The sequence below is a fragment of the Gorilla gorilla genome, chromosome 4 (genome assembly GCF_029281585.2).
Source record: "Gorilla gorilla gorilla isolate KB3781 chromosome 4, NHGRI_mGorGor1-v2.1_pri, whole genome shotgun sequence".
NCBI lineage: Eukaryota > Metazoa > Chordata > Mammalia > Primates > Hominidae > Gorilla > Gorilla gorilla.
The window spans coordinates 157296649-157323505 of record NC_073228.2 but is presented as its reverse complement, the minus strand read 5'-3'; the positions used below and the strand labels follow the sequence as shown (position 1 = coordinate 157323505).

Here is a 26857-nt window from a genome sequence, read left to right as displayed (position 1 = left end):
TGGGCTTTCCCCCTTATTTCTATAAACAATAATTTCTTAAGCCAAAGAAACTCTATGATCCACATATTTCGTCCATTTTCATGGACTGAATCATAAATGAAAAGAAATGCTTTCAGACTTAGCATACCTATATATTTAGATCTTGGATAAACTTAGCCTTAAGATTTCAATTTTCCCTATCCATAAAATAGATTCATTTATGGGTAATGACCACCTTCCTAGGAAAACACTAAAAATTAATTAGTTACATTTTACTTATGTGCATTTATGCTAATAGATAAGAAGCCTGGTTAATTATATTACCCTGCGTTTGCCTAGCATGTTTGATTTTTCAAAGCTCTTTCATACAAATAATGGCACTTGCCTGTTCTAATAACTTTGAGAATCAGGTATTAGCACCCCATATTATACATCTGGAAACTAAACTGGATATAAAAGCTTTTCAAGGTTACACAGCAAGTCAATGTCAGAACTCACATTAAACAAGTTATCTCAAGTTCTGCACATACTAGAAATTTTATTCAATTTCATTGGAAATTGTTCTACTGGGTTTATAGTTCCCTTAAAATCAGAACAAAATATGTACAAATGATTAAAATTTTATTGAGAGAAATATCACAGCACTGTTTTTAAGAAAAAAAGGGAAATAAACTAGATATCCCATAAAAGGGGACAGCTTAAATAAATTAGGGTACATATGTACAGTGGGCTTTTATGAAACCATTAAAAATGAATGTGCAATAATAAAAGTAGCCTAAAGGTTGTAATATGCAAAAAATCATGTTATAAGATAGTAATATAAATCTATTAATGTTTAAATTGTTAGGTTCAAAAAAGGATGGAAAATGTATCCTTAGTACTATAATTATACAAGTTTTATTGTGTTTGCTGTCTCTGTTCCTATAGCTTCCTGTAATATATATATTACTTTTGTAGACAAACTAAAGGCTATTCTCAAACTTTATTTTCATCCTAGAGGTTCCATACAATGAACACATGGAAACACACCTAACCATAGGGTATCAATTTCATTAGCCTCCAACTGCCTCATTTGCCCCAGTTTTGCCTGCCTCCTCAACCTGGACCTCCCATGGCCCTGGGCTCCCCTGTGCTTTCTGGACAGCAGGCTGGGACACACCAAAGTCGTAAGATGCATACAAGGCTCATACGTCAATGGCAAACCCAGGGCTTGAATCAGAAATTCTTTATTTAGAAAATGGAACCTTATACCTTATTTAGGACCCTTCATGACAATAGTCCAGCGGGAGCTAAAATGAGCTTTCAATTTGACTTACACCTGGTTTTCACCCCCATAACTTTGGAGCTACACAGTAACAACCATCCATAGGTATTTACAGCACAGCCTGTTGGAACTCTCAAAACTCATAATATCAAAAGCATTACCCTAAGCAGCAATGATTCAGGCTTATTCTTGTCACTGCCATCCATTCATTCATTCATCTAGCACCACTGAACACTATACTGTGGTGGAGACTGTGATGGGAAGCTAAAGTAAACAAGGTCATTGACCTCACATTGCTTAGTCCAGTTGGGCAGGTAAGACACGTGTTCAAGTGACAAGGTGAGTAAAACCTGGGGATAAGCGTGACCATTGCTAGGGAGATGGTAAAAACGGCTGAAGGGCAGAAGAGCATGTGAATATGAAAGAGAAAAAAGGCTCAATGAAGAGGGTAAAATAAGAGCAAGGGCTGACCAGAAGGACAGAATTTCAGCAGAGCAGTATGGAAGGAGCAGTTTGTGAGTGTAAGTGAAGGAAATGGCAGTGTGAATTTGAAGACCACTCAGTTGTCTGATTGGAACAGAGGCTGAGCTTCAGTGCTATGTATGTCTTCCTTGTTAAAATAAATGAGGACTCTGAATGAATCCCTGCCTCCACACAGCCTCAACAGTTCTCCAGGCACTGCACTGGATCAGCCTCCAATCTCCAGGAATGCCCATGGGCACACACAGAGCCACATACCATGACAACGCACCCCTAAACCAAGTCATCAGCTTCCCTTTCCCCTGGCCTCTGTCCCCATCCTCCTGCCCATCTGCCAGACTCCTTCCCAAACTGGAGATGGGAGTAAAGAAACAAGGCCATTGAAACACAAGCCAGACGTCTTCAGCAAATGTGAATTTGGCAAAGTACTATCAAGCATTTGATTTCTGATGAGAAAACAGAAATCTAAACACGGCACTTCTCTGCTTAAAACCCTTCCATGGGCTCTTTAGTGTTTGAGCTAAAGATCAAAATCCATAACAGAGCCTACAAGGCCTGGCCAGGCCTCTGCCCAGGAAGCTTCTCAAACACTCCTCCTGTTCCCATCACTGCATCACCAAAGCCTTCAGTCCTCAGCTCAAGCACCTATTCATCCTCCTGCACGAGCTGGTTCCTTTGTATATGTTTTCATAGAATCATGGCCCTTTCTTTCAGATTGTTTATTACAACCTATACACTCATTCATGTGATCATCTAATGGCAGCCTCCTTTATTAGCTGGTGAGCTCCATGAACACAGGGCTGCTTTCTAGTTTTGTTCACAATAGTAAGCACTCCATAAATATTTGTTAAATATTGAATGAATTCATCTGAGGCCCCAAAGTAGGCATAATGCTTCAGCATTTGCATACAGAATGCACCCTGAATGTGCAAGTTGGTGGAAGGGAAGTCTAGAGCTTTCCTTAGACACTTAGCTTGTTTAGGGATCCTCTCACTAGCCAAAGGTAGAGAACTTCTATTAATCATATATCTCTGGTGTTTTCCATATGCTTCCAGCATAGAAATACAGCCCCAGAAGGACTCTCAGAGACCATGAGCTTCATTTTATAAATAAGCTTGGGGGAGGGGATGTTTCTCCAAGGTTATACCTAAACAATTCAAGAAGGTAGTCCAGCATTTGAATCCATGTCTTCAAATCTCAACTCAGTGTACTATTTACTGCATCAAACCTGCCATTACAGGAAGGTGTGTGGGGTGTGTGTGTGTGTGTATACAAATATATACATATATATTTTCCCATCTACATCCCACCTATCTTTCCAAATTCAACTCAAATGTCCTTGTTTTATGAAACCTAAATCCCTCCAACTAAAGGTTTTCCTTCCTTCCTCTGAATGTGTGTGTGTGTGTGTGTGTATGTAAGAGGGAGAGAGAGAGAGAGAGAGAGAGAGAGAGAAAGAGAGGCAGATTTGGTTTATGCCTATTTCCTTTATAAGAACCTGAGCCCCTTAAGAGGAAAATCAATGCCTAATGCATTTTATTTTTCTCAATTTCTAGTGCAATGCCTTGTAATGAAAAATGGATTTCATCTCTTGCATCAGCTGTCACCAATTTGAGGCCACGTGTAGATTCAGTGGGAAAAAATTCTGTAATCAACTAATGCTGTCTACAAAGGTATGGAGTGGGGCAGTGACAGTACATATCCCCATAGAAGGTGATAATAAAAGGGTTTCGGATGAATGAATGAATGAACAAATACATGAAGCTTACCAGTTTTCCAAATGTGCTATATGATCACTTTATCCTGAGTGGCTGAGAGGAGAGCAGTAAGCTCACTCATCCCAGCAGGATCTTCAAACTAGTCAGGGAAAGAAATGTTTACAAGGATTTTTCTATCCATAAAAGCTGATGATTATCAATATTATAAGAGCCAAGAGTCAACCATAGACAAATGTCAACACTTGTGTGTCTTAATGTAAGGGCACGGGTGAAGATGGAGGAGCCAACATCAGACTGTAACATTAACCAGAGAAATGTAGACATCTGCCATGGAGCTGAGAACATAGTGTGGTGCAGGAGGCAAACTCCCAAATCTCCACCACATGGTAACAAGCATATGCAGCAGTGGTTGAGGGGAGGCGAGGAGGAATATTGTGACTTTACCCACTCAAAATACCCTCCTCCCACTCCGCAACCAAAATCTGCTCCACCCTTTAATGCCTGCTAAAGTTCCACCTTCCCCAAGAAGTTTTCATCATCCACAGTCATAGCTTCTGCCTTGGAAGACTTAGCTCTTAAGCTTGAATCATAAATTCCACTGTGACACTTCTACCGTTGGGCTATTTCACTGCTATGGTACTTTTCTCTGTCCATATATTCATAGTTTTGTTTTTTTTTTTTTTTTGTTTTTTTTGAGACAAATTCTCGCTCTGTTGCCAGGCTGGAGTGCAGTGGCGTGATCTCGGCTCAATGCAACCTCTGCCTCCTGAGTTCAAGCAATTCTCCTGCCTCAGGCTCCTGAGTAGCTGGGACTACAGGTGCATGCCACCATGCCCAGCTAAGTTTTTGTATTTTTAGTAGAGATGGGGTTTCACTGTATTAGCCAGGATGGTGCCGATCTCCTGACCTCGTGATCTGCCCGCCTCAGCCTTCCAAAGTGCTGAGATTACAAGCGTGAGCCACTGCCCTGGCCATATTCATAGATCTTTAAAAGGAGAAAGCTCATTGAGTTTTGGAGCCCCCCAAACTGGCTTTAAATACTAGCTTAGGTTTTTATTTGTTGCATAATATAAAGAAGACACAGTCTCTCTCAGTCTCAGTACCATCATCAATGAAATGGGGATAATCACCTTTCAAGATAGTTATAAAACTTAGGACAACATCTGCAAAGTATTTGGCACATAGTAGGTCTTCAAAATAATCCTTGTTTATCCCACCATCAGCCACCATTCTCTTCATTACTGTATACACACTAATTTTTTTGAGAGTAAGAGTTATACATCTTTTTTGTCTTTTATTATTTTTGACAGGGTAAGTAATAGATATTATTAGAACAAAATAATAAAATGATGAATGCTGATGATATAAATCAGGTATGAGTAGATTGGCCTACTTACAGGCCTGCCCAAACAACATAATTTGATTACTCTAGCAATCAAACAGGAAGTAATGGAAACTTTGGTTAACTTGGGAGTTTATGTATTTAAAAAGCGCAGCACTTCTCAGCTCTAGAAAATAGAAGTTAAGCAGGAATGTGGGCCCAGGGTTGGTTAATGCCCTAAGTTTTTTTTTTTAAAGATGCCAGAAATCTGGATTTTTATGCCAAATATGAAAAAGCATTGTGTAGGTCAAGAAAAACAAATCTGTGTTGCAACTCTGAAGTTGATGAGCCATGTTCAGGCAAGAGCTAAGGCCATCTGTCTGTTGCCAGTGCCTAATGTCTTGTTAGGAAGCCCCTGGGCTTCCCCAGTAGGTCCATGACAGAGGGCATCCCACTGTAGTTAGGGTTGCTACCTTTCACTTATTGTCATTGAGGCTCTGAACATTTTTATGCTGTGTAATTCCCTGACTCCTACAGACATTTATTCATTTGTATTAGAGGCATTTCCAAGTGTTCTCGACACTAAACTATAGATATACATGGTCTTTCTGACAGCAGTTTATATTCTGGTGGTGAAGCTAACCTATAAAGACACAACACAGACAACATTGCAGTGCTATCAATCAGGGCTTGCAAACTCAATGCTTGCCAAAGCCAGCAGGTAAAGAAAATGGAAAGAATGAGCTGATTGGGAAAGAGGCCATGTAGATGGGGTTTACTCTGTCCCATCTCAGCAAATTGAGGCTGCATAGACCTGGGCCCTAGTGTTGCCAGATATTTTAATATTTAAAAATATTAGTCAAGACAAGATGTCCAAGTTCTAATGTGAAATTCCATGGTTCTTACACAGTGTGTGGGCCCAGAACTCAGTCTCTGTGCTGGAACTGGCTGTGGATGGCTGTATTTGGTGGCCCCTTCTGCAGATAGATAACCCTATTTATCCTTGAGGCTCAATTCAATCACCACCTCCTAGAGACAAACTCCACTCTTCAAGGCATCTTCAATACTCCATACAAATTGCTGCTATAGCACTTACAACATTACATTTTAATTTTCTCTTTACAGGATAGAAAATGTCTTACTACGGATAAAGTACTCCAGGGTGGGGAATGCAACTTACTGTTGTCTGCATTTGTAGCACTTTATGTCATGCCTAGGTTTGGTTGAGGGTTCAAAAATGCTTACTAAAGGGATGGAAGACATTTTAGATTAAAGAGATTCTTAAAGTGTAATCCCCATAATAATTAATATAGAATTCCTCCAGGGCCTACTCTTGAATATCTTGATTCAAGAAGTAAAAAGCTCATCATGAGTCTTGCTTTAAACAAGCTCCCTGAGTGAATTTTAAGTGCACTGAAGTTTGTGAACCTCTGGGCTAAACTGTTAGCTCCACAAGGAAAGAGGCTGTGCCTTCTTTCCTGGCCCCTATATTTCTAGCGTCTGACCCAGTGTTTGGCATGAAGTAGGCATTCAGTATGTACTTGCTGAATGAATGAATGAATAAATAGATGACTAAATTAAAAGGTAAGAATTAAGCTGCAACTATGCTACTCAGACCTCTAATAGTAATAATCTCAATCAGCATTTCATTTATTCCTTTATTTACACTTACCACAAAGGCACCAAAATAAGCTGGGTAGCTGATCAGTAAATATCTTCTCTATGCACAATCTCCCCAAACTCTATCCCTGTAAGCTTGGAAGAGTGCTTAAAGGAGATCCCAAGGCATTGGGTTGCTGATTCAATGGCTTTACTCTTTAATAATGGCAGACAAGGGAAGCAAGAAAGATTGAACACGAAGAAGGCACCAAACTCTCACCTTGGCCAGTAGTAGTAGCCATAGTCCTCTTCTATCTTCCCCACCTTCCCTACCATATAACCACCTCTCCTCATTTTTAGTCCCCTGCTGCTAACATGTCTAGCATGAACAGGTCCCATTACACTTCCTCTCCCTTCTCTTCTCCACCCTCTGGTGGAGGGACAATGAATAGCAAAATGCAAAGGGAAAAAATCAAATGACAGCAAAAATTATGAAAAAAACAAATAAAATTTGGTCATTTTCTAGATCTAAGACTGATGGGGCAGTTAATTTAAGACAATTACTAATTCAGATTTCAAAAAACACAGCACAGAAAATTAGTCTGAATAAGATGCTTTTCTTGCTTTTCCATGTATCAGTAATGAGTACATTCTTCCTAAAACTGCTTTGCTCCCACTGACATTTTTTACTCAGTTAAAATTGGGACAGATGTAAAGTTTTCCCAAACCAATGGACCACAGTGAACATAGCCCTAAAGTATTCCTAGCCTTACATGAAATTTAAGAGAGGCTCCTCCAGCCAGGCCACCATTTCCACCTAACTCGCCCAGTACCCACTTTGGGATCTGGGAGCTAAAGAAAAGAAACACAAAGTCTAAGCACAAAATAAGATTATTGCTTCTCAGATAATCCCCATAACAATGTTTCCCACTAGACTGTAAGCTACCTGAGAGCAAGGGCATTTTATCATCTCTGTATTTCCAATATCTATTTCAGTTTATAGCTTTGAAGAAACACTTAAAGAATTAACTGAACGAACAAGACAGGAATTCATGGAAACCTGTACACTAGTTCATGGATGGCAGCATCAAGTTCAAGAACTCAGATTCATCCACTCCAGGCCTGTTGACCAAAAAGAACAACGTTGTCTGTATCATATTTCTGTCTCCCTAATAAACAGTCATTAACCCTATTAGAGATCAAGTCTTAGGTTGCTGAGATAACAAGACAGAAGCACCACCTTTTGCCTTAGAACATTTTCTCCTATTTTTGTCTTTTATTATCTTGCTGTGCCAGTCAACATCTTGACACTACTAGGAGAGCAGTTCACATCTCTTTCAACCAAAACCTGCTGTAGATATTTCTCAGCAGCGTGAGTGAATACACACACCAGCTATTTATTCTTGATTCTCTATGCAAGTAATACAAAAGCTATAAAGTATGACAAAAGCTATGGAGCCCTGCTCCAGGAAATAAATTAGCACATGTATATGCATTTAAACGTTTATAGGTACACTGATGCCCACAACCAAATGTCCCTTCCAAAGACCCTAATCGAAGCCACATTAAAAAGTAAAGAAAGGTTATCTAATAGCAAAATAGCTACTCAGTATTATTCTAGATTCCCAGAAAGATAGTTTCATAGAACTACAATTCAGCAATTAAACTTCAGCTCTTTTTTTAAGGGTAGTGAGTAACACAGTAGATAAGATTTTCAACCTCAGCATTACCAAAATGAAGAATTGCTATTTTATTTATTCAATGGACCAGTCCTGTGCAAATCATAGCTACAGTTTGAAACACTGTAAGTTTTTCTCCTTAGGTACTTTATTAGACCTCTGCCTTACAAGACCCTGAAAATTCCCTTTCATTTCTTGGGTAATCCCACTAGTTGATTAGGGTACCATAAGAATCAGTGTATCTGTCACAGTACATCTGTTCCATGTATCCAGGAACATGGACCTTCAGGTCTCAAAACCACCATTTGCTTCCTGAGTAACCTTGGGCAAGTTATATAACCTGTTGTAGCCTCAGTTTTCTCATCTCTAAAAGGAAGATAATGTCTAGTACTCTGCAAAGCTCCTGTGAGGATTAAATGAGCTAACACATGAAAAGCAATTAGTGCATTACATGGGCTGTAGTCAGTGCTTAATACATGGTAATGAATGTGACTATAAATGACTATAAAGTATTTATCATAGTTCTGATGCACAGTAAGTTCTCAACATATGAAATCTGCTATAATTATAGTTCTTGGAATTTGTAACAACATTATTTTAGGAGTGGTCTTAGGGATAGAAAGAATTCTGACTTCTCATTTTGAGACTTCAAAGCATAGCCTATTCGAATCATTGAGAACTCACCAGTGGGACTATGAGAAAGACACAAAGGAAATATGGTCCATGACTTCCATCAGACACAGCTCAGCAGAAGTCACCAAGTCAGTAGTGACATACCAAGACTATCGTGCCAATTCAATCCAGTTTGGGGTCTCAAATTGTTCTTGTGAATTCAGCTCACATTTCCCTGCCATAAATTTTTACTTGAGCTTAATCCCTGAAGGGAAAATATGTTTCCTGATTAATTTTTGTGCTTTCATCTGTCATAAAATGCCAATTATGTGAGCACAGGCTTCCTTTTCATTCCTAGTTGCCAGGAAAACTCAGAATGGTGTTTGTTGCCCACATTTTACAATGCATTCAATTCAGATGTCAGAGATTTATCTATCCCTTCTTCTTGAGGCCACCTTTGTTCTGTTTGATGCTCAATGACCATCCTACAAACTGTGTCTTAAACAACCAATTTCCTCAAGCTATTTTTAAAATGACCAAGGCACCAAGTTTTAATAATTATTGGTCACTTCCGAAAACGAAGAACCAGATGTGTACAACTTCTCAACTATTATTTCTTATCAAGCTACATTCTGTCCATTTAACATGTAGATAGGAAATGCCTTAAGCACTTTAAACCACATTTTCACAAACTCAGGACCCTTAATTCTATGCCTCTCAGAAGATTCATATGTGTAAAACTCTCTCAGCTGTGCCAGAAAACCTCCGCAAGGTAGGGAAGATGCAGTCAACCCAAGCACCCATCGTGCTGGCATTTAAAGTTAGCTGACAGTGAAAAAGCAAATCCATTCCATGAAGCATTGCAGGGGCTAAAATGCCAACTGCTGGAATCACTCAGAAGCCTCTAGAAATTTTTCTTGGAGGGCTTTCTCTTACAAAGACGAATGGCAACTGAAGTCATTTTTGCAACACCACCACCTACCCACAGGCCCTCCTTTCATTGGTCTAGCGCAGAAAGACATCTCAGAAATAGAAGCAATTACTTACATCTATAGGTCATCTCAAAGCTGTCGCTGATGTTCACAATATCAATCTGGGGGAGCAGCTTCGGGGGCTCTGTGAGTTGCGACAAAGCAAATCTAAAAGCAGCATGTTCCTGTGACTGCTGGTTTGGAAATAATCCCCCTATGAGAAAAGAAAATGCAACATGGTATATGGGCTAGAGACAGGTTTTAGTTCCTCACGACTCACCCCAGATGAGTCCTTTTCTACTCCCCATGCCAAACTCACTAGCTGTAGCCTTGAGTGGTAGAGATGAGAGTTCAAATAGGCTTAACTGGACACTGAAACTTAAACTCCTACAGATGAGCTTTTTTGTGACAAGGGCCTCTAATATCTATTACTTTGCTCAAACATTTGATTGTGTACCCCTCAACTCAGCTAAAGTCAGAGAAAACAGGAGACTTGTGCCATTTCTCTTCTTCCTCCCTTGTGCAAACCACCTAGGAGCTGCTGTTCTCTTATATAAACATACACATAAGCCCCCTCACCCTCTCGTCATGTTTAATTTTTCTTACATCAGCCTCATCTCTCACCAGAGAGCCTTACGGGAAGTAGGTACTAATCAGTGCTGCAGGGTGATTGAAATCTAGCTCTGGGACCCTGTGGGCTTCTCCACTACTATAACTGTTTGCATGGACAATTTTTAGTCTTTGGCCTAGCAAGACCTGCATGCAATTTAACTATTCTATTGCCCCTAAGGTTTATTACTCATTTTCTCTAAAAACTCTTGTTTTTCTGCAAACAATGTTTTGCTTACTCTTTCACCACTCATGATCCCAGTTACCTAGGAATGACTTGTTACATAAGGGATTGCCATTGTGTGTTTGCATGGTGGAACCTTGTGCTTCAAAGATGTGGGATCTTAGGCATCTCAAGAGGATACAAACATTCTATTCTAGTAAAAGGTATAGTAAAGGTGCCTGATGGGGTGCCTGTTCCGAGAAACAAGAGTCCATGGCTTACCTTTGTATTTACTGTCAACATGTAAATCAATTACATTTCTGTGAATTAAAATCAGCCATTTCTAGAGACTGAACTATAATGATGTTTACATAGAAGTTTATCTCAAATCTGACAGTAATCACAGTCCAAACATAATGCACTTCTAACTTCTTGTAGAGTGGGTATATGTCTGTTTTTAAGAACCAATAAATGGATTGCAAGCCTTTTGTTACAGATCACACAAACAGAATCAAGTACTACCTGATGGCAGTGATATTTTCAGCATTTTGTTCTACAATTTAATGCTTCAATCTCTTTTTTTTTTGAAAACAGTAGCAATGGCTTTATCAGTTGAACAACCAAGTTAGGGCTAAATATAATTTTAAAAATATGCAGAGATACATGAGAAAACATAGCACATACACAAAACATCCTCATGCATTTATACCATTTACTATATACACAAATATACTAGACAAACACTTCCAATCCACAAAGGATAGGTAGTATATAAGCACAAATGTAAACAATGCCACATGTAAGAGCCAGTGATTTCCACATGTACAAGTGCTCCCATTTTAAAGAATGAAAACAAAAAAAATTCTTGATTCTGATGTTCCCCCTTCCCCCCAGATGACCACACCCCAAACACTTCCCTGTCCCCTTTCTCCTCCTCTGCAATGAATGAAAGAGAAAGGGTGGGAGGTTGAGGAGTAGAAGGCTACGGGCTGGGCTACAAGGGAAGTGTCTCCCCTGAAGGCAGGAAGTTTTGCGTGTTAGGCACTAACACACAGATATGTACACACTTCAGGATGTAGCTTAACAGGTGTCAGGAAACAAAGCAAGTTACTCCATGGCCACTCCAAGCCGCCAGCTAGCTGGAGAGGCCGAAAGAGATGGGTACTGCAGCACATGTATGCCCGACAAAATATCAATTGCACCACATCCCCCCTCAAACACACACTCACAAAAGAGCACAAACTCCCAGCAATGCGAACTTTCCCTAGTGGAGCTATCTCCCTACCAGGGGAGAGAGACTAGAAACCAAACCAACGAAGATGCTTCCAAACACAGCAGCTTGCTTCATTCCGGGACACAAACGACACTGACATGCTGGTCACACGGAAGCCCCAAGCCCTTGTGGACATGCTTTGTGATTGGTGTTATTGTTTCTGTTTGTTTTGCTTCCCCTCATGATTATCAGGAGTAGCAATATCTGTCAGTCCCCTCAGAAATACAGGGAGAGTGGCGGGGCCTTTGAGAAGTACAACAACTAAGAAGGGGAAATGGGGAACAAAAAAAGCATGCAGCATGTTGAAACCTGCCTCCAAGTTGAGAGGATGAAGCCCAGTAACAAGGATAACGGAGAGCCAACAGGAGGAGAAAGGAGCATGTGTACGTGTGTGTGTTTGTGTGTGTAAAAGGTAGACCTCTGTGGATAGGAAATCTAAGAGGCGGGGGCAAGGAAGGAACGGAGAAAAGGCAGGCTAGGAAGTTCCAGGATCGGGTGAGTGGAGACCACCAGCGCAGCATGGCAGACAGCAAAGAGAAGGCAGCTGGAGGAGTCCAGAACAGGAGAGGGAGCCTACCCGCCTTGGAGTGGGGGCCTTCTGGCATTATTTCAGTGGCTGCAATATACCCAGCACCCCTCACTCCTTCTTCTAGAGGGTCTCTTTTCTGTCCCCCAGCAGAGAAAGCACTGCCTCCTTCAATTACATATATATGTGCATATGTAATATATAATCACACACGTGAAAACACACACACCATACATACTTACATTAAAAATGGAATCAAGCACCATCTACCAAGCAATAGAGTTAACTCCTTAAACACCCACCACCGTTTCCAGCCTGATTTTTTTTTTCCTCCAAAGCGATGGTTCCTCCATTTCACATGCTCTTGCCTGGAGTGCGAGTAGGGTATGTGTGTGTGTGCGCGAACACTTCCCCTCTGCCCCTCATCCGATCAGGAGAAGCCCCCTCCTCTGGCTGTAAGCCCAAGTCTCCCTTCTGTTACCGCAGCACAGCTTTAGGGAGCCAAGCAAAACAGTCAGTACCGGGGAGGGGGTACACAACCCCTATCCCCAAAAAAATCCCTGGCCAGACCCAGAAAGTCCCTCCCCAGGCTGCCCCCTCACTCACCGATCTGGATATTGTTGGGGAAATTGGCACCTACTACCGCGCCTAGGAAACCGGTGCAGAAGAAGGCAAAAATGTGCTGCATATTCCTTTTTGCATTGGCGAAAAAGAAGCCCAGGTCCAATCATAGATTTGGTGTTTCCCCCCCTTTCCCTTTATTCTTCTCGCTGTTCTGCCTGTTCTTTTCCTCCTGCAGTTCCTTCCTTGCTTGCTTGCTTCCTTCCTTCCGTGAGGTTTGTCTGTTTCCCTTGGAATCCGAGCACTTAAACTGCAGCGTTAACACCAACTGACAGCCAGATTAACTGAGCACGGGAAAAGAAGCCCGTCCTCATGCTAGCTGGAGCGCTGGCTCCCCCACTCCCTCTCCTCTCCCCTCGCAGCCTGCCTCTCTCTCCCTCCCTTGCTCTCTCTCACTCTCCCCCTCACACTCACACAGGCAGCAAGCTCTATGCTAATACCCACCGAGCTAGCTTGGAGTTCCACAGCCGACCTCCCTACCTGTTCCCCCTTCCTCCCGTCCTCACCTTATCCTCTTTTCTGTGTGTGCAGAAAGGTGGGGGGGGGGGGGGGGGGGGGTGTGACACGTGGCACTTGGTCCTGAAAGGGGCAACCCCACAGTCCTCTTTACCCTCCCCCGCCTTTCTGAGCTCGGTCTGCCCGCTCCCCCAGCCCCCAGGCTGAAGCTGCTGGGAATGTGGGTTCAGCTGTAAGTCAGTAGGTGGCAGGGGGTCCCCACAATAGTCCTCAATCCACCAGCTGCTTGATCTAGGTCACTTTTTCTAGGAGTGCATGGGCTGCGCTGGATATATCTCCTGCACTCCACTGGCCCAATTATTCCTACAACTAATTCCTGAGGGAAAGACCCTAGAAATCCCTCCCAGGAAATTTAAAGGAAAAAAAAAAAAAAGCTTTCTCTCTCCTAATGGAAGGAATGACAGATAGACAAACAAGGGAGGATCTGGAGTGACTGGCAGGTATTTTGACCAGGTATTTGACAGTCCCTGTCTACCTTTACAAGTGAAACGGTGGTCTCTTTTCAATCCTAGGCATTTAAAATGGGCCCCCTTCTCTCTTTCCCTGCATTCCACAGGAGTCTATAGCATCAGAATCGTGTGGGTGTACAATAAAGACTAAGGATACTTACACAGAGCAATTACATGAGTCATTTTGCAGGGATTCTAGTGAGAGGATTCAAGCTTCTTTCAGGTCTTTCTGGATGCTGGTCATGTCTGGTGTAAGCTGGAACTTCATAGACTCTTCCGGACCAGGTCTTCTGCTGAAATAACCTGTAGAGAGATCAGCTGTGTTCAGGAGAGTAGTGTTAAATGCAAAGCAGCAGCCACTAGCAGCCACAGAATACAGTTTTTGAAGGAACTTTACAGATTTTTATCCATCTATCTTCACTCCAACCCTGTAAAGTGGCCATGAGCCCTGTTTTACAGATGAAAAAGATAAGACTTCTGGGATTAAGTCATAAAGACACAGACCTACTAAGATGTACAGTACAACCTACAAACTTGAGTGCTTTGGCCGTTACCAGTTGACTTACTGCCCTGGCCAGGACTCCTGTGCAACAGGAGATGATCCAGGAAAAGGAAAGTCAACTTTGTCTTTAGTAAGAAAGAAATAATAGACTTTGGACTCCATTTTGCCTCGCCATATGAATAGGCCATTTTATCCACAGACTCTTCACTTCCCTCACCAGGACTGTATATCATGTGGACTTGAGTGACAGCTACAAGGACTGGGATTTGTAAAAAATATCTGACCATGTACAATGAAGCCCCAAAATAGGAACAACTTGGAGGTCAAATGCTTTGTGATTTCCTATGCACTTTCACATATATTAATTAATTAGCTAAAATAATTTTTAAGGCTAATGTTTATTCACTATTTTGAATGTGCCAGGTACCATGCTAAGAAATGCACCTGCATCATTTATTTGTACAATACCTGTGTAGGTAGCCTCATGCCCATTTTATAGATGAAGAAACAGAGGTCTAAAAACTCACCCCAAGTTTTCACGCTAATGAAAGAGATTGGGCATTTAAACACAGTAAATGCCACCATCAGGCCCCAGCTCTTAACTCTTAGGCTCTAATAGCAGCAAGCACTGGGTAGGAACCTTCTAAAGGAAGAATAAGCATCAGCATAGGAAGATGAGAGAACAGAATCAGGAAAGATCACTTCTAAGGTCTCTGCCAACATTAAGAGTCTCTGATTTAATGATTCCATCTTTTAATTTCTCCATTTTCAGTTTTCGTATCTTACTACTTTGAATAGTACCTGGGGATCTTTTAGGTTCCCTAAGCTTTGTGCCTGGTAATAATAATAATTAGGCTGTCATTAAAGGCTTCACATCTTGCAATCACCTTTTAGAGGAAGCTCTTTAGACCCTTTACAAGCAAAACCTCAATGTCCCCCTGCATTAGGTAAGATTTGTTTTGCATACTTTGTAGGGAGGGGACTTTTAAAGGAGTCAAAAAGATGAATTTTCCATGGTCATTATAAATCATATAGTCAAGCAGATCTTCCTAAAACAGAGGTCTACGTCATTGCCCTGCTCAAGTATGGTCAATAGCTCCCCTTGGTCTATTAAATACATAGTTGTTCACTGATTAAATATAGAACTTACATATTTCAAGTGTAGGCATCTAGGTCAAACTACATTAGGTTCAACTGTTTATTCCATGTTTCTTTATAATTCTCTTCATTTCAAATGTTGGTGGGGAACCTGTTCTGTATCTCACAGGGTGCCAGGTGCTGGGCGATATGAAGAGGAATCAGACACAGTCTCTGCCTCAAGGCAGGTGAATGTGGCAGAAGAAGAAGACAGACGAACCCGGACAACTGTCACCCAGAAAGACCATGACAAGTGCTCTAAAAGATGTAAACACAGCAGCGGGGGGGCAAAGAAGGGTGCAATCAGTGTGTCTGTCTGTGGGGATCCAGAGAGGCTTCAAAAGAACTGAGCCGTGAAGGATGAGGAGATTATAGGCAGTAACTGAGGACTGGGAAGGACGTGCAAACCAAGGAAAGAGCCCCAGCAAGGGCTGGAGGCAGGAAAGAATGCCACGTGCTCTGTAAGCCTGGAGCTGGCAGTGCATAACTGGGAAGAGTGTACTGGGGAACATGGAACTTAGAGGGGGTCAGCGTCAGGATTTGAAACCCACTGAATTCCTGGTGGACCATGGTGAGCCATGGGGGCATTTTTAGTATGCTAGTTACAATAGCAGGCATGTGCATGAGAAAGAAAAAATTGACCACTGGTAGAAGGTGATTTTCTCATTTCCTCATCCTCAAAGGTTAGAACTACCTGCCAAACAGCTTCATTTCCCTAAATAACTTATTTGAAGTCATCCTTTATTAGCTCATCATGCTGTCTCTCCTTAGAGTCCCCAGTCCTATTTGCCATTCCCAAAGTGGCAAAGTCTTCAAAGTGGCTAGACGATTAGCTTAAGACAGTGGTTCTCAACTGACAGCAATTTTCTCCCCCAGGGGATATTTGGCAAAAATGTCCAGAGATGTTTTTGGTTCTCACAATTATGGAATTGTACCCCTGGAATCTCATGGGTGAAGGCCAGGGATGCCACTAAACATCCTACAATTCACAGAGCATCCACCCCACAAAAAAGAATTATCTGGTTCCAAATATAAATAGCATTGAGGCCAAAAAACCTTCCTTAAGGGGACTAGTGATTGGCATGCCAGGGACTGGGCACCAGGACCCTGCAGCGTCCCTCCCATTATATTACACTGAAGAAAAATTAAGTTGATCATCTTTTAAGACTTTTCACATTTTAAAGTGGGATATCTGAAGATGGGTGCTCATTAAAGTCCAGCAGTTAAGTATCTAATGGAGGAACTCCAGGTGGCTGACATCCCATTGGAAAAGCCTCCAAATGCTACTCAAATTGTGCTCTAGAGACAGCATAGCACCTACTCCTCAAATTAATTATGACCCATCCCAGCTCATATTTTTGGCATACTTGAAGTCCTCTTACCATGTAGCCAAAACAGTCTAAGATTTACTTATTTTGGCTTTGTTTTGACACTGCAAATCAAGGAGAATGGTGTTGGACAGGGATTACAAATGCAAATGCTTCCTTGAGCCAGGCAGGGAAATGAATGAAGTGAGCCAAGTTGGGGAGAACGGGGAAGACAAACAGAACTAGAGAGACTGTGCCCTGTTAAAGGTGGCCACAGGGACTCAATAGGCAGCAGATTATTACCATGAGGAATTGCAGGCCTAGAGTGGCTAGATCCTCGGATTCTTTTTTCAAGGAAAAGTAGAAATATGGAATATATATATATATATATATATACACATATATGGGATATGGAATATAGTGACATCCCTGAAATATGGAATATATATATATATATACACACATATATGGGATATGGAATATAGTGACATCCCTGAAATATGGAATATATATATATATATATATTAGGTGTACCTTATTGCAAGCTTAGGGAAAAAAGGGGTAGGGTAAGAGTAGTTCCTCTGAGCTTGATCTGACTGACAGGCCACGGCGTGCCAGTGGAATCCTGGAGACAAGAGTCCAACCACTTCTCATGCCCAGTATCAATTTAGGGGCCAAGTCCATTTCCTCTACAAGACTGTTTCCTCATCTATTAAATGACAAGATTAGATGTGGTGATGGCTACAGACCCTTCTGGTTCTGACACTCTGTAACTCCATTTGACAGCAGGGGCTGCGGTAAGGGAGAGAAAGGACAGATGTCAGGTCTGGGGAGGCCCATTCTCTCCTCTACCTCCTATTACCTGTGATAGTGGTATTGGCAAGTTCCTTCCCTTCTTGGACTAGTTTCTCCATCTGCAAAATATGGGTGTTTCACCAAGGTTTCTTCTGGCTTTAACATTTTAGGTTTCTAGTGTAAAGCAATTCAAGGGGGTGGGGGGACCATCAAATTTATGATCTAAGAACAGATTGCTGACAGCTAACCAACTGGCAAAAATGCAATCAGAGAGAGGGTGCCTCTGTGGCTATAGAAAGGCCTTATTTTTAAAGATGTTTTTAAAAATAATAATGATAATATTTTTTCATGTTTTCTAGCACAATTCATACAGAAGGCTCCCAAAATAATCCACAGACTGTGTGTGTGGCGAGAACACACCCCAAAGAATGTAATTACCCACCCTGGAGTTCTGCCAGGTTTAACAGCATTTTCTATCTGCTTTTTTTTTTCTTCTTCTTCTTTCAGTCTTCCCTCCCCTTCTCACACAAATGACAGCATTTTCATAAGCTCTCAGCATTACTAGGTAATTAGGGAGCCATGCAAATTCTGGAAAACACCCTGGGGCAGGATCAATGCCTGAAAAAAAAAAAAGTCTATTCCACAATTCCGTGGGGAAGCTTCTACGCAGCACCATTGTTACTGGTAGAAATTGGAGGCACTGACTATTCCTCTAAATCAGCAATGCCTTCAGAGAGGCCACCTGGGCCACACTCACATGGGTGGGCGGCCACCATGCAGCATTGGCACCAGCTCTCCTGAGAGGCCCTGCAGCTCATCTGGCCCTGGTCTAGGAGACAAGAGAGCCAGACCTTCACCGCCAGCCTCCCCAGATGGGTGGTTCTGGATGAGCTATTTAACCCCTTTGTCTCAATGTCTTCATCTGGGAAGTGGGGATAATGAGAGGTTATACTTTGTGGGGCTAGAGAGGGCATTAATGACATGCTCCATGTGAAGGGACTGGTGAATCTCCAAACACACAGAAATGACTCTGCCAGCTATTCCTGTACGGAGGTGTGAAATGTCATTTTTTTTGGTTAGAGTCCAGAGTCATCCTGGCATTGGAGGCCTTCCCTGTTGTTCCAATCCACTTCAGAAAGCTTCTCCTATAGCTCAGTGTGCCAGTCTTCTGTTAAGCCTATGTCACTTCCCCCACCCTCAAAACATCTGCCTATCAGGAATACACAAACTTCTGCTGCTGGTGCTCCCCAACCTGCTCCTTCCCTCATCCCTCCAATCTCCCTACATGACACCTTCATTCACCTGATTGTCAAGCTAAGCTAAGAACTCCACCTCCAACCCATCAGCAAATTCTATGGGCTGTACTTTAACAATATAGAGCCCAACCACTTTCCACCATCGCTCCACTCCAGGTCATTTATTCTATCCATATCTCTCAATCTTTATCAATTCCTTATTTCTACTCCTTTTGTACACCCTCCCCAGCAACATAATTTGCTCTCTGTATAGCCGCCAGAGTGAAATTTTTAAAAAGAAGTCAGACATTGTCACTCTCCAGCTCCAAAATATCCCAGAACTTCATCCATACTTAAAGTCTGCAATCTGGCAGCTGGCTGCCTCTTTCACTGGTATCCTATACCCTTCCTCACTGGCATCCTCTGCTGCAGTCACACTAGCCTGCCTGCTGTTCATTGGACACACTAATCACCATCTTGTCCCAGGACCACTGCACTTGCTCATCTTTCTGCCTGGAAAGCACCTTCTATAGAAATCCACATTGCTTTTGCTCTCACTTCAGGATCTGGTTGGAAGTCTCTTACTACATCCAGCCCTCCTGCTGCCATGATTTTTATATCCCTTACCCTGCTTTTCGCTTTGCAGCATTTGTCACTACCTATGGTATATAGTTTATCATTTGATCCATTACTAGAATGCATCTTATCCACTCCAGCACTTAGGACAGCATCTAACACACAGTGACTTCTCAATAAATACATGTTAAAAGGATAAATGGATGGTCCTTATTATTCCCTGAAGTACCTTTATTTCTCTTGATCACGTTTTAATTTTTTAAGAACCAATGCAATTCCCATCTTCCCTACAATGCTCTCCCATACTGATTTTGGCCTCTCTGAGTATCTGTATTACTTACTGATTTTAATTGACATTTAACTTGACTCTTTCCACTTGATTTTCAGCCTCTTAGGGGTCAGGAATCATGACTATAATGTGAGCTAATTTTTTTTGAGCACTTACATGTGTGAGGCACAGTGCCAGGCTACATAACTGCCTCATTTTGTGTGATGTTCACAACAACTCTCTGAAGTATGAACACTTATTATTCCATTTACAAGTGGAGAATAAAGGGTTGGGGAGGTTATGTTACTTGCTCAAGCTTATACAGCTATTTAGAGGCAGGGCTGGAATTTCAACCTAGATCTGCCTGGCTTCCAAGGCTGGTTCTCCTAACCACTTTTCTATATTGTCCCAAGGGACATGGTAAATTTGGTAAAATCAGTTTGGTAAATTTGCACTGCACAGGCCCTTGGCAATGTGTACAATACTTCCAGAAAGGTAAAGGGCCTTGCCTGGGGACACATGACCTAGCACCGTGAGTCCTCGTATTTAAAACCCCACCCTGTAGTGGTTCAGTCACACTATTCTCAGGAAGGAGCTTTGAGAAGCCATTCAGAAAGCATGCATAAGACTCAAAAAATGAATGTGTTTCAAAAAATGAATGTGCCTTGAGAGAGAAGAAGAACCAATGTTCCTCTCCCCACGTCCTATCGGATGTGGCCTTCTTTGATTGAGGCCAAACAGTAATTATGGTGCTTCTTGTAGTCCCCACCCACCCTCGTGGCCAAAGGAAGATTTTAATCAGTTTTCAGGAGACTTGGAACATAAATGATTCTAATTTACTGTCATATTTCTAGTATTAAATTTTGCTGCTTGCCTAACCTCTGGCCTCTCCTTTATTACTCTAAGGGAGACAAAATCATGCAAAAGAAAAATAGAAAGGCTAGGAATGGGATATTTCTCACGTGAAAGAGAAGCAGGTAGAATGTCAAAGTGGGAAAGACATTTTGAGATCCTGGAGTCCAGCACCTTCAATTTAAAAATGAAGTAGGATCTCAGGTTAAGTCATTTGCCCTGGGTCACCCAGCCAGGTAGCAGCAGATCAGAGACTTGAAGCCCAAGCTCGGCTGTGTGAGTGGTATTGTTCATGTTCTGTCACAGTGAGACCTGACGCGAGGCTCATTTAAAGGGGTCAAAGTAATAGCTACAAAAACTACAGCTTTCAGAAACAAGAGAAGAGGCCTAAGTTAGATCTTTTAACAAGAGAAGGGGCCTGAGTTCGACAGATCTTTTAGAAGAGGCAAATGGAGTCCCTGGAGAATGTGATCTGCCCACCATTCCATAGCTCATGCAGTAAGTTTTCCATGAAAGACTTCTGAGATAATATTTCAGCATAACAGACAGGGAAGGCCAAATGATTAGGCTACACACTACTACTTGACAGTTCGACTGGTAGAATAACTCTTATGTAGGAATAAACACAGGCAAGAGTTTGTAGTATCCTTAACATAGACTTTTAAATAAATCTTACCTCTCCCCTCCTCTATGCCTCACCTTGCATTCCTTCTTTCCCTACTCTTTTCACCTCTTTTGTGGACCCTTTGGATAAAGTATTTCCTGAACTCCTCATTCCCCATTCCCACCCTTCTTCTATCCCAATGACTGGTGTGGTGGCTTCACATCTTTAGGACCTGATTCAATAGCTGCCTGCTCTGAGCTGGCCACCATGCTCCACCATCCCATTTCCATTCTCTAAGTCAAGCAGAAATAGCATCTTGGCTCTTGTAGAATGGAACAGTGTGTAGGCATGGCAAAAGGGAATCAGCTTCCATGGGGAAGTCAAGGATGGTAATATAATAATGTCACTTACAGCAGCTACCACTTGCCATCATGTGCTGGGCACCAGGCTAAGTACTTTAGACATATTAGACTACTCCCATTTTACAGGTGAGGCACATCTTGGTCCTTTAGCCTTCAAAGTCAATCACCACTCAGCTCTATATGCCACAGAAATCTTCTAAAAGCATTATATGTCATGCTATTCCCTCATCAAACCTGTAGAAATAGTATTATTTAACTCTTCTTTATTTAACCAGTGATGAGACTAACTCAGGAGGCTAAAGCACTAACCTAAGGCCACAGAACCAGCAAATGGCAGAACTAGATCTTGAGACAGGTCATTTCCTCCCGCGTGACACTGCCAGTTTCTGCATCCCATCATGCCCCTCACTTTTTGAGGGGTCAGTAGTCTTCCCACTTCACCTTTCCCCTGACCCTTGCAATCAGCCAGTAGGCAGTGCTTTCTACCTCTAACTCTTGAGATGAGGCTCCCAAGCAGGGCCAATAATCTCAAGAACTTCATTGACAGTATCTCATATTGAAAATTATATGATTTTTGAAGTAAACAAAATCTGATTCTACAATATTGTCTTTTATTATTTTTAGTGAAAATATACCATTTCAACTATAGTAATGTCAACCTGGCTGGGATAGACTTACCTAGAAAACTAGCCACTATTTATTTACAGCACATTTTGCTAAAAACCTAACCACTATTTACTTATGGCATTTTCTAGCTGAATATAAGAAAATATACTCCCTGAACTCAAAACAAGAATGAGACTTCAAATCATTGGTAAACTATTTAAGGCATAAGACTTCTTTCACTGGGGGAAGGTGGGGTCTCTAGAATCTTCCTCACCAGAAGGTACAACAGCTGGTGAGAGCAATGCGGCACCAGCCTTTGACTCCAGGGGGATGGAATAGGCAAGGAAGTACTTCAGCAGGGCAAACTGGCATCTGGTACAGGTGCCTCGCTTTGCTCTGGAGTTAAATGTGAGGACATACCTCTCCAGCCCCAACTCTCCAGAGCCAGACCAAGACACACCATGACTGCCTGCACCCTCTGCCAGCAGCACCAGTTAGGTGGCTCAGTCAGGACAAGATCCCATGAGCATTCCCCAAAATGAGTGGGTTCTATCACTGCCTGTCACCATCACATGGCAGTCCTGGAATAGGTAAATTCCTAGGGTATCAGGAAGCCCTAACAAAGGGCAGAAGGGAGAAACTAAAACAGAGGCAGAGTCTGAAGGGCGGCCCTAGAGTATTCTATACTCCCTCTGATATAGAAATCCATGAGGAACACTGGGTTCCTATGCAGCTTTTGGCAGGACAGACATCTTGAGAAGCAAAGGCAGTTAAGATCTATGGCCTGGGACATAGGTCTTCCTGGATGTCAGATTCCCAGGTCATTGCCTCAACATTTTCCACGATGTAGCTCAGTGGGTCCTGCACCTTTACCACAACTGGGCTATCTCTCCCATGCACTTGCAGAGCTGTGGCTGTCTGTGTCTGTGATGGTCGAGCAGGGCACAGTGATTCACTGCTATAAAGTTTTGGGGGAAGAGTTGAGTTGGGGAAGGACTGAGAACACCAGGTGTCTTTCTCCATAGACTCTTTCACTCTAAAGTGGTCCTTTTGCCATGGTTCTCAGCTTCTAACTTCCAATAGAAAGAGCCTCCTGTTCCCCTCTAAAGCTGACCAACCCCTCCTGCTTTGCTATCTCAAGGGCCTCCTCCTCTGACTCACCTTCTCTGGGAGAAATGGCTTCAGCCTTTCAAAGCACTGAAGCTACTTCTCCCAGGGGAAGTCCCACCAGCAGCTGGCCTGTCCCTAGGGGTTGTGATCTCACCAGAGGAGACAGAATGACTTGGCCTGGGAGGAGGGCCTCAAGGGACTGACCAGGAAGTCAAGACACTATTTCTCCTCCACTGTAGGATCCTGTTCACTGAGGAGCCACAGTGCAAGAGAGAAAAGTTTCTTCCAACCTGACTTCAAAGACAATGGCAACAGAGGGACTAAGGCAAGTAGGCTTTTCAAGGGGGGGTCTCCACACCTGGGCTTACTGGGTAGAGCCAGAGTATCAGAGGCCTGAACTATTTTCTATTCAAAATGCCACCAGGAGAGCTCATGCACAGGCAGTAGGCCACTCTGGCTCCAGTTCACACATATAACACTTGGATGTCCTTCAAGGGGTGGGGGAGGTGGAAACAGTGGTCAGAATCCAAAGCCACAGCCTGAACACAGGCCTCCAGAATGTCTGTCAGGTGTGAGGAGACCAAGATGGCAGCTCCCTGTCCTCATGCACTTCCAGCCTGCAGGATGAGGGGAAGTGGGGGTGGGATGGGCAATGGTCCAGAGAAACGGGCTAGCCTTGACTCTTCCTGACTTCCACCCTTAGTGGACACAATTCTAGCATTTGTTGGCCTCTTCTCCAAAGTCCAAATTCTGCATTCTCTTTGGACTGGCCATCTTCTTCATGTGTCTGTAGGCTCTTTTGTACGAAAACCACCCTGCATAGCAGGCACGTGCTTCCTTTAGGTGCAAATTCGGTTCCTTACTGAAAACTGTAGTGTTGGAACCCTGGAAGGACCCTCTGAGGACCATTCCGAGAAAAGACAAGGGAATCTGGGGAGACGGGTGGGGCTGAGAACTGAGCGAGAGTTTGAATTGGCAGCAGGAACTGCCAATCATACATGCTCTAGAGTGTGGAACTGGAGGCAGTCCCTAGACAGGAAGCCAGAACTAGAAAGAGTGGGTCCAACTGGAGCAAGACCTTTGACATAAGAAACTAAGAGAGGCTGCAGGGAAGAGTGGGGAGGATGCCTTGTGACTTCTGCTAGGGCATCTGGAGTGAGGCACCATTTCTCAAGGACTCCTTGACCACTATACAGATGGTCCAGATGTTAGCCTATTGACAAAGCCAAGCTTGCCAAATGTAACCCTCAAAATTATTAACTTTTTACCCAACTAATATTTAGAATGTGGACTCTGGAGTCAGAGTGCTCGAGTTTGCAGACTAGCTCCAAGGCTTATTTGCCATGTGACCTCAAGCAGAGTATTTTAGCTCCCTGAACCTCCTTTTTCCCACTCTATAAAATGGGGATAATAATACCTCAGGAGCTATTGTGAGCATTAAAAGAAAAGCTACATGTATAGTGCTTGGCACAATGCCTTGTCAACAATTGACCTTCAATACATGTTCATGGTTAGCTACAATTTATTGGCACCTTATTTGGGTCAGTGCTGAATTGGATACTTGGAACAGGAAAAGCAGTTTCTATCTTGTACTTTCTATGACAAAAGTAAAACAAGTACTTTAGGGAGCATGTGGAGATGCTTCTGCTCATCAGCTCCTAGGAGATACATCCCAATGATGGGACAGGAGGATGCAAGGTCAGCGTAGGAAGACAATGTGAAGGTTCAAAGAGGAAGTTTTGGAAACTTAAAGTGAATTTTCACTCAGGGCATGAGGGAAGTGGAGGGACTAGACATTCAAAGCTAGTTGATGGCATGCTTTACAGCTGCTAACCAAAACCTTCTAGAGCTCAGGACCTCAGTGGATTGGTGTCACACTTAACCCATGCAGCTTGGGAAGAGGTGGAGAAATGGTTCTGAATGACCTGTAACCTGTAGCAGGGAGGCCCACACAGGCCAATACCTCATTTACTTTAGGCTAAGAAAACTGGGCTCAGGAAAGCACTTCTTTATAAAAGAAAGTGTGATGTTATAGGTAAGATGTCAGGCTCCAGAGCCAAAGTCTCTGTTTGAATCCCAGCTCTGCTCATTACTAACTTTGGGACTTTTGGAAAAATCTCTTTATTTCTTAGTACTGTAGTTTTTTCATCTGTAAAATGGCAATTGTAATAATACAGACTTTAGAAATTTGTTTTGAGATTAAGCACTGTAAGTGTCTGACACATAGTAAATACTCAAATGTTAGCTATTATTATCAATGCTGCAAACTCTCATAGCCTCTTCTTTATCACAGCCTCGCATTCTCCATTCTTGCTTCTCACTGAGTTTTACCACCCACTTCCATGAGAGTTTCTGGGAAATATTTAAGCTGTTCTCTTTTTATCAGTGTGTATATCCCCTCCACTTGCAGTCAAAGGCTTTATTTTTCTGAACTTTAATTCTAGCTTCCCCTCAAATGTAGCTTTTAGCCAAGGCAAAACTCAGCCTCCTGAGATTCAATTTCAGCCCTGGTACTAATCACATGTTGGGATTCAAAAGAACAGCAAGCATTTCCTTATAATCTGAATCTAAGATATGTATGGTTTGTGGGATTAAACAATGTAGGTAAGGGTTATGACTTAGAGTAATTCTTTGCTAGAGATAGTGAGTGTGTGTGTGTGTGTGTGTGTGTACAGGAGAGAGACACACACACACCAAAAGAGAGAGAGTTTTTGCTCCCTAGGGGACATTTGGCAATGTCTGGAGATATTTTTGATTGTCACAACTTTGGGTGGAAAGGGTTTGCTACTGGCACCTAGGGGTAGAGGGCAAGGATGATGCTCAACATCCTGCAATGCACAGGACAGCCCCACAACAAAGAATCTTCTGGCCCCAAATGTCAATACTGCTGAGCTTGAGAAACCCCAGTGAAGAGGGAGAGAGTCTGGAAAGACAGACTGATGCCAGATTACAGAGGACAAACCCAAATAGAGTAATCAAAGGCTTTTGAACAGGAGAAGTGACATGTTCCATGCTATGCTTTAGAGCGATAACCTAGGAGACATAGGCAGGAGCCAGTCAGGAAGTCACCACAATTACAATTAACCAAGTGAATTCCAGAATTAGGGCATCAAAAGAGGAAGTTAAAAGGAAGTGTTGAATAAGAATTTAGTTCTTATACAATTTCTCTATCACAAATCACCTCCTATTCCTACAAATATATTACTTGTAATTATATAAATATGGCCCATTTCTGAATCAAGAAGCATATTATGAATACAATATTTTTTCACCTATAGATCTTTATTTTTCAAGCTTAATACATTTCTTGCTTTTACATTTGTTTAATTGCATAACATAGGAAAAACATAAATTAACTTCAGATTGGCAGTTACTGTAGGGAGGGGTAAGGGAATAGGAAGGCATAGGGTTGTTTTAACAGTGATTGTAACATTTTATTTCTTGGAGAACAAAATGCCTTTGAATCCAATACAGCAGAAATGTTTGTCGTAATATTTTCAGAATTTTCTTATGCATTTGAAATTTTCATATTATTTTTACTTTTTAATATAAAGAAAAGAGTTGTGAGATTAGACTTGAGCAGGGTAGGATTGGCAAACATTTTCAATTTGCTGAATGTGGAGAGTTAGAAAAGAAGGGTAAAAATTATATGCTAGTGTTTTTGGCCTAATACAGTAGGAACATAAAACTGATAATCAGGGTAAGAACTATAGAAGGTAGAAA

General features: G+C 42.2%; 1 protein-coding gene across 5 annotated transcripts in view; it reads right to left on the bottom strand.

Annotated features, from left to right (window-relative positions):
• Positions 1–13362, bottom strand: part of GRIA1 (glutamate ionotropic receptor AMPA type subunit 1) — a 322677-nt gene extending 309315 nt beyond the window's left edge. For 2 of the 5 annotated variants that reach the window (XM_063706887.1, XM_063706886.1), the window contains exons 1-2: positions 12437–12459; positions 9700–9837 (exon numbers count right to left, since the gene is read on the bottom strand). Coding sequence is in view for 4 of the 5 variants with exons in the window: in XM_063706886.1 (XP_063562956.1) it covers positions 9700–9712 (13 nt within the window). In the remaining variant the exon portion in view is untranslated. Of the gene's footprint in view, positions 1–9699; positions 9838–12436; positions 12460–12800 lie in introns of those variants that run through there. The other 3 variants (XM_019028221.4, XM_004042863.5, XM_055389529.2) reach the window with 3 other exon arrangements.
• Between the last annotated feature and the right edge of the window lie 13495 nt (positions 13363–26857).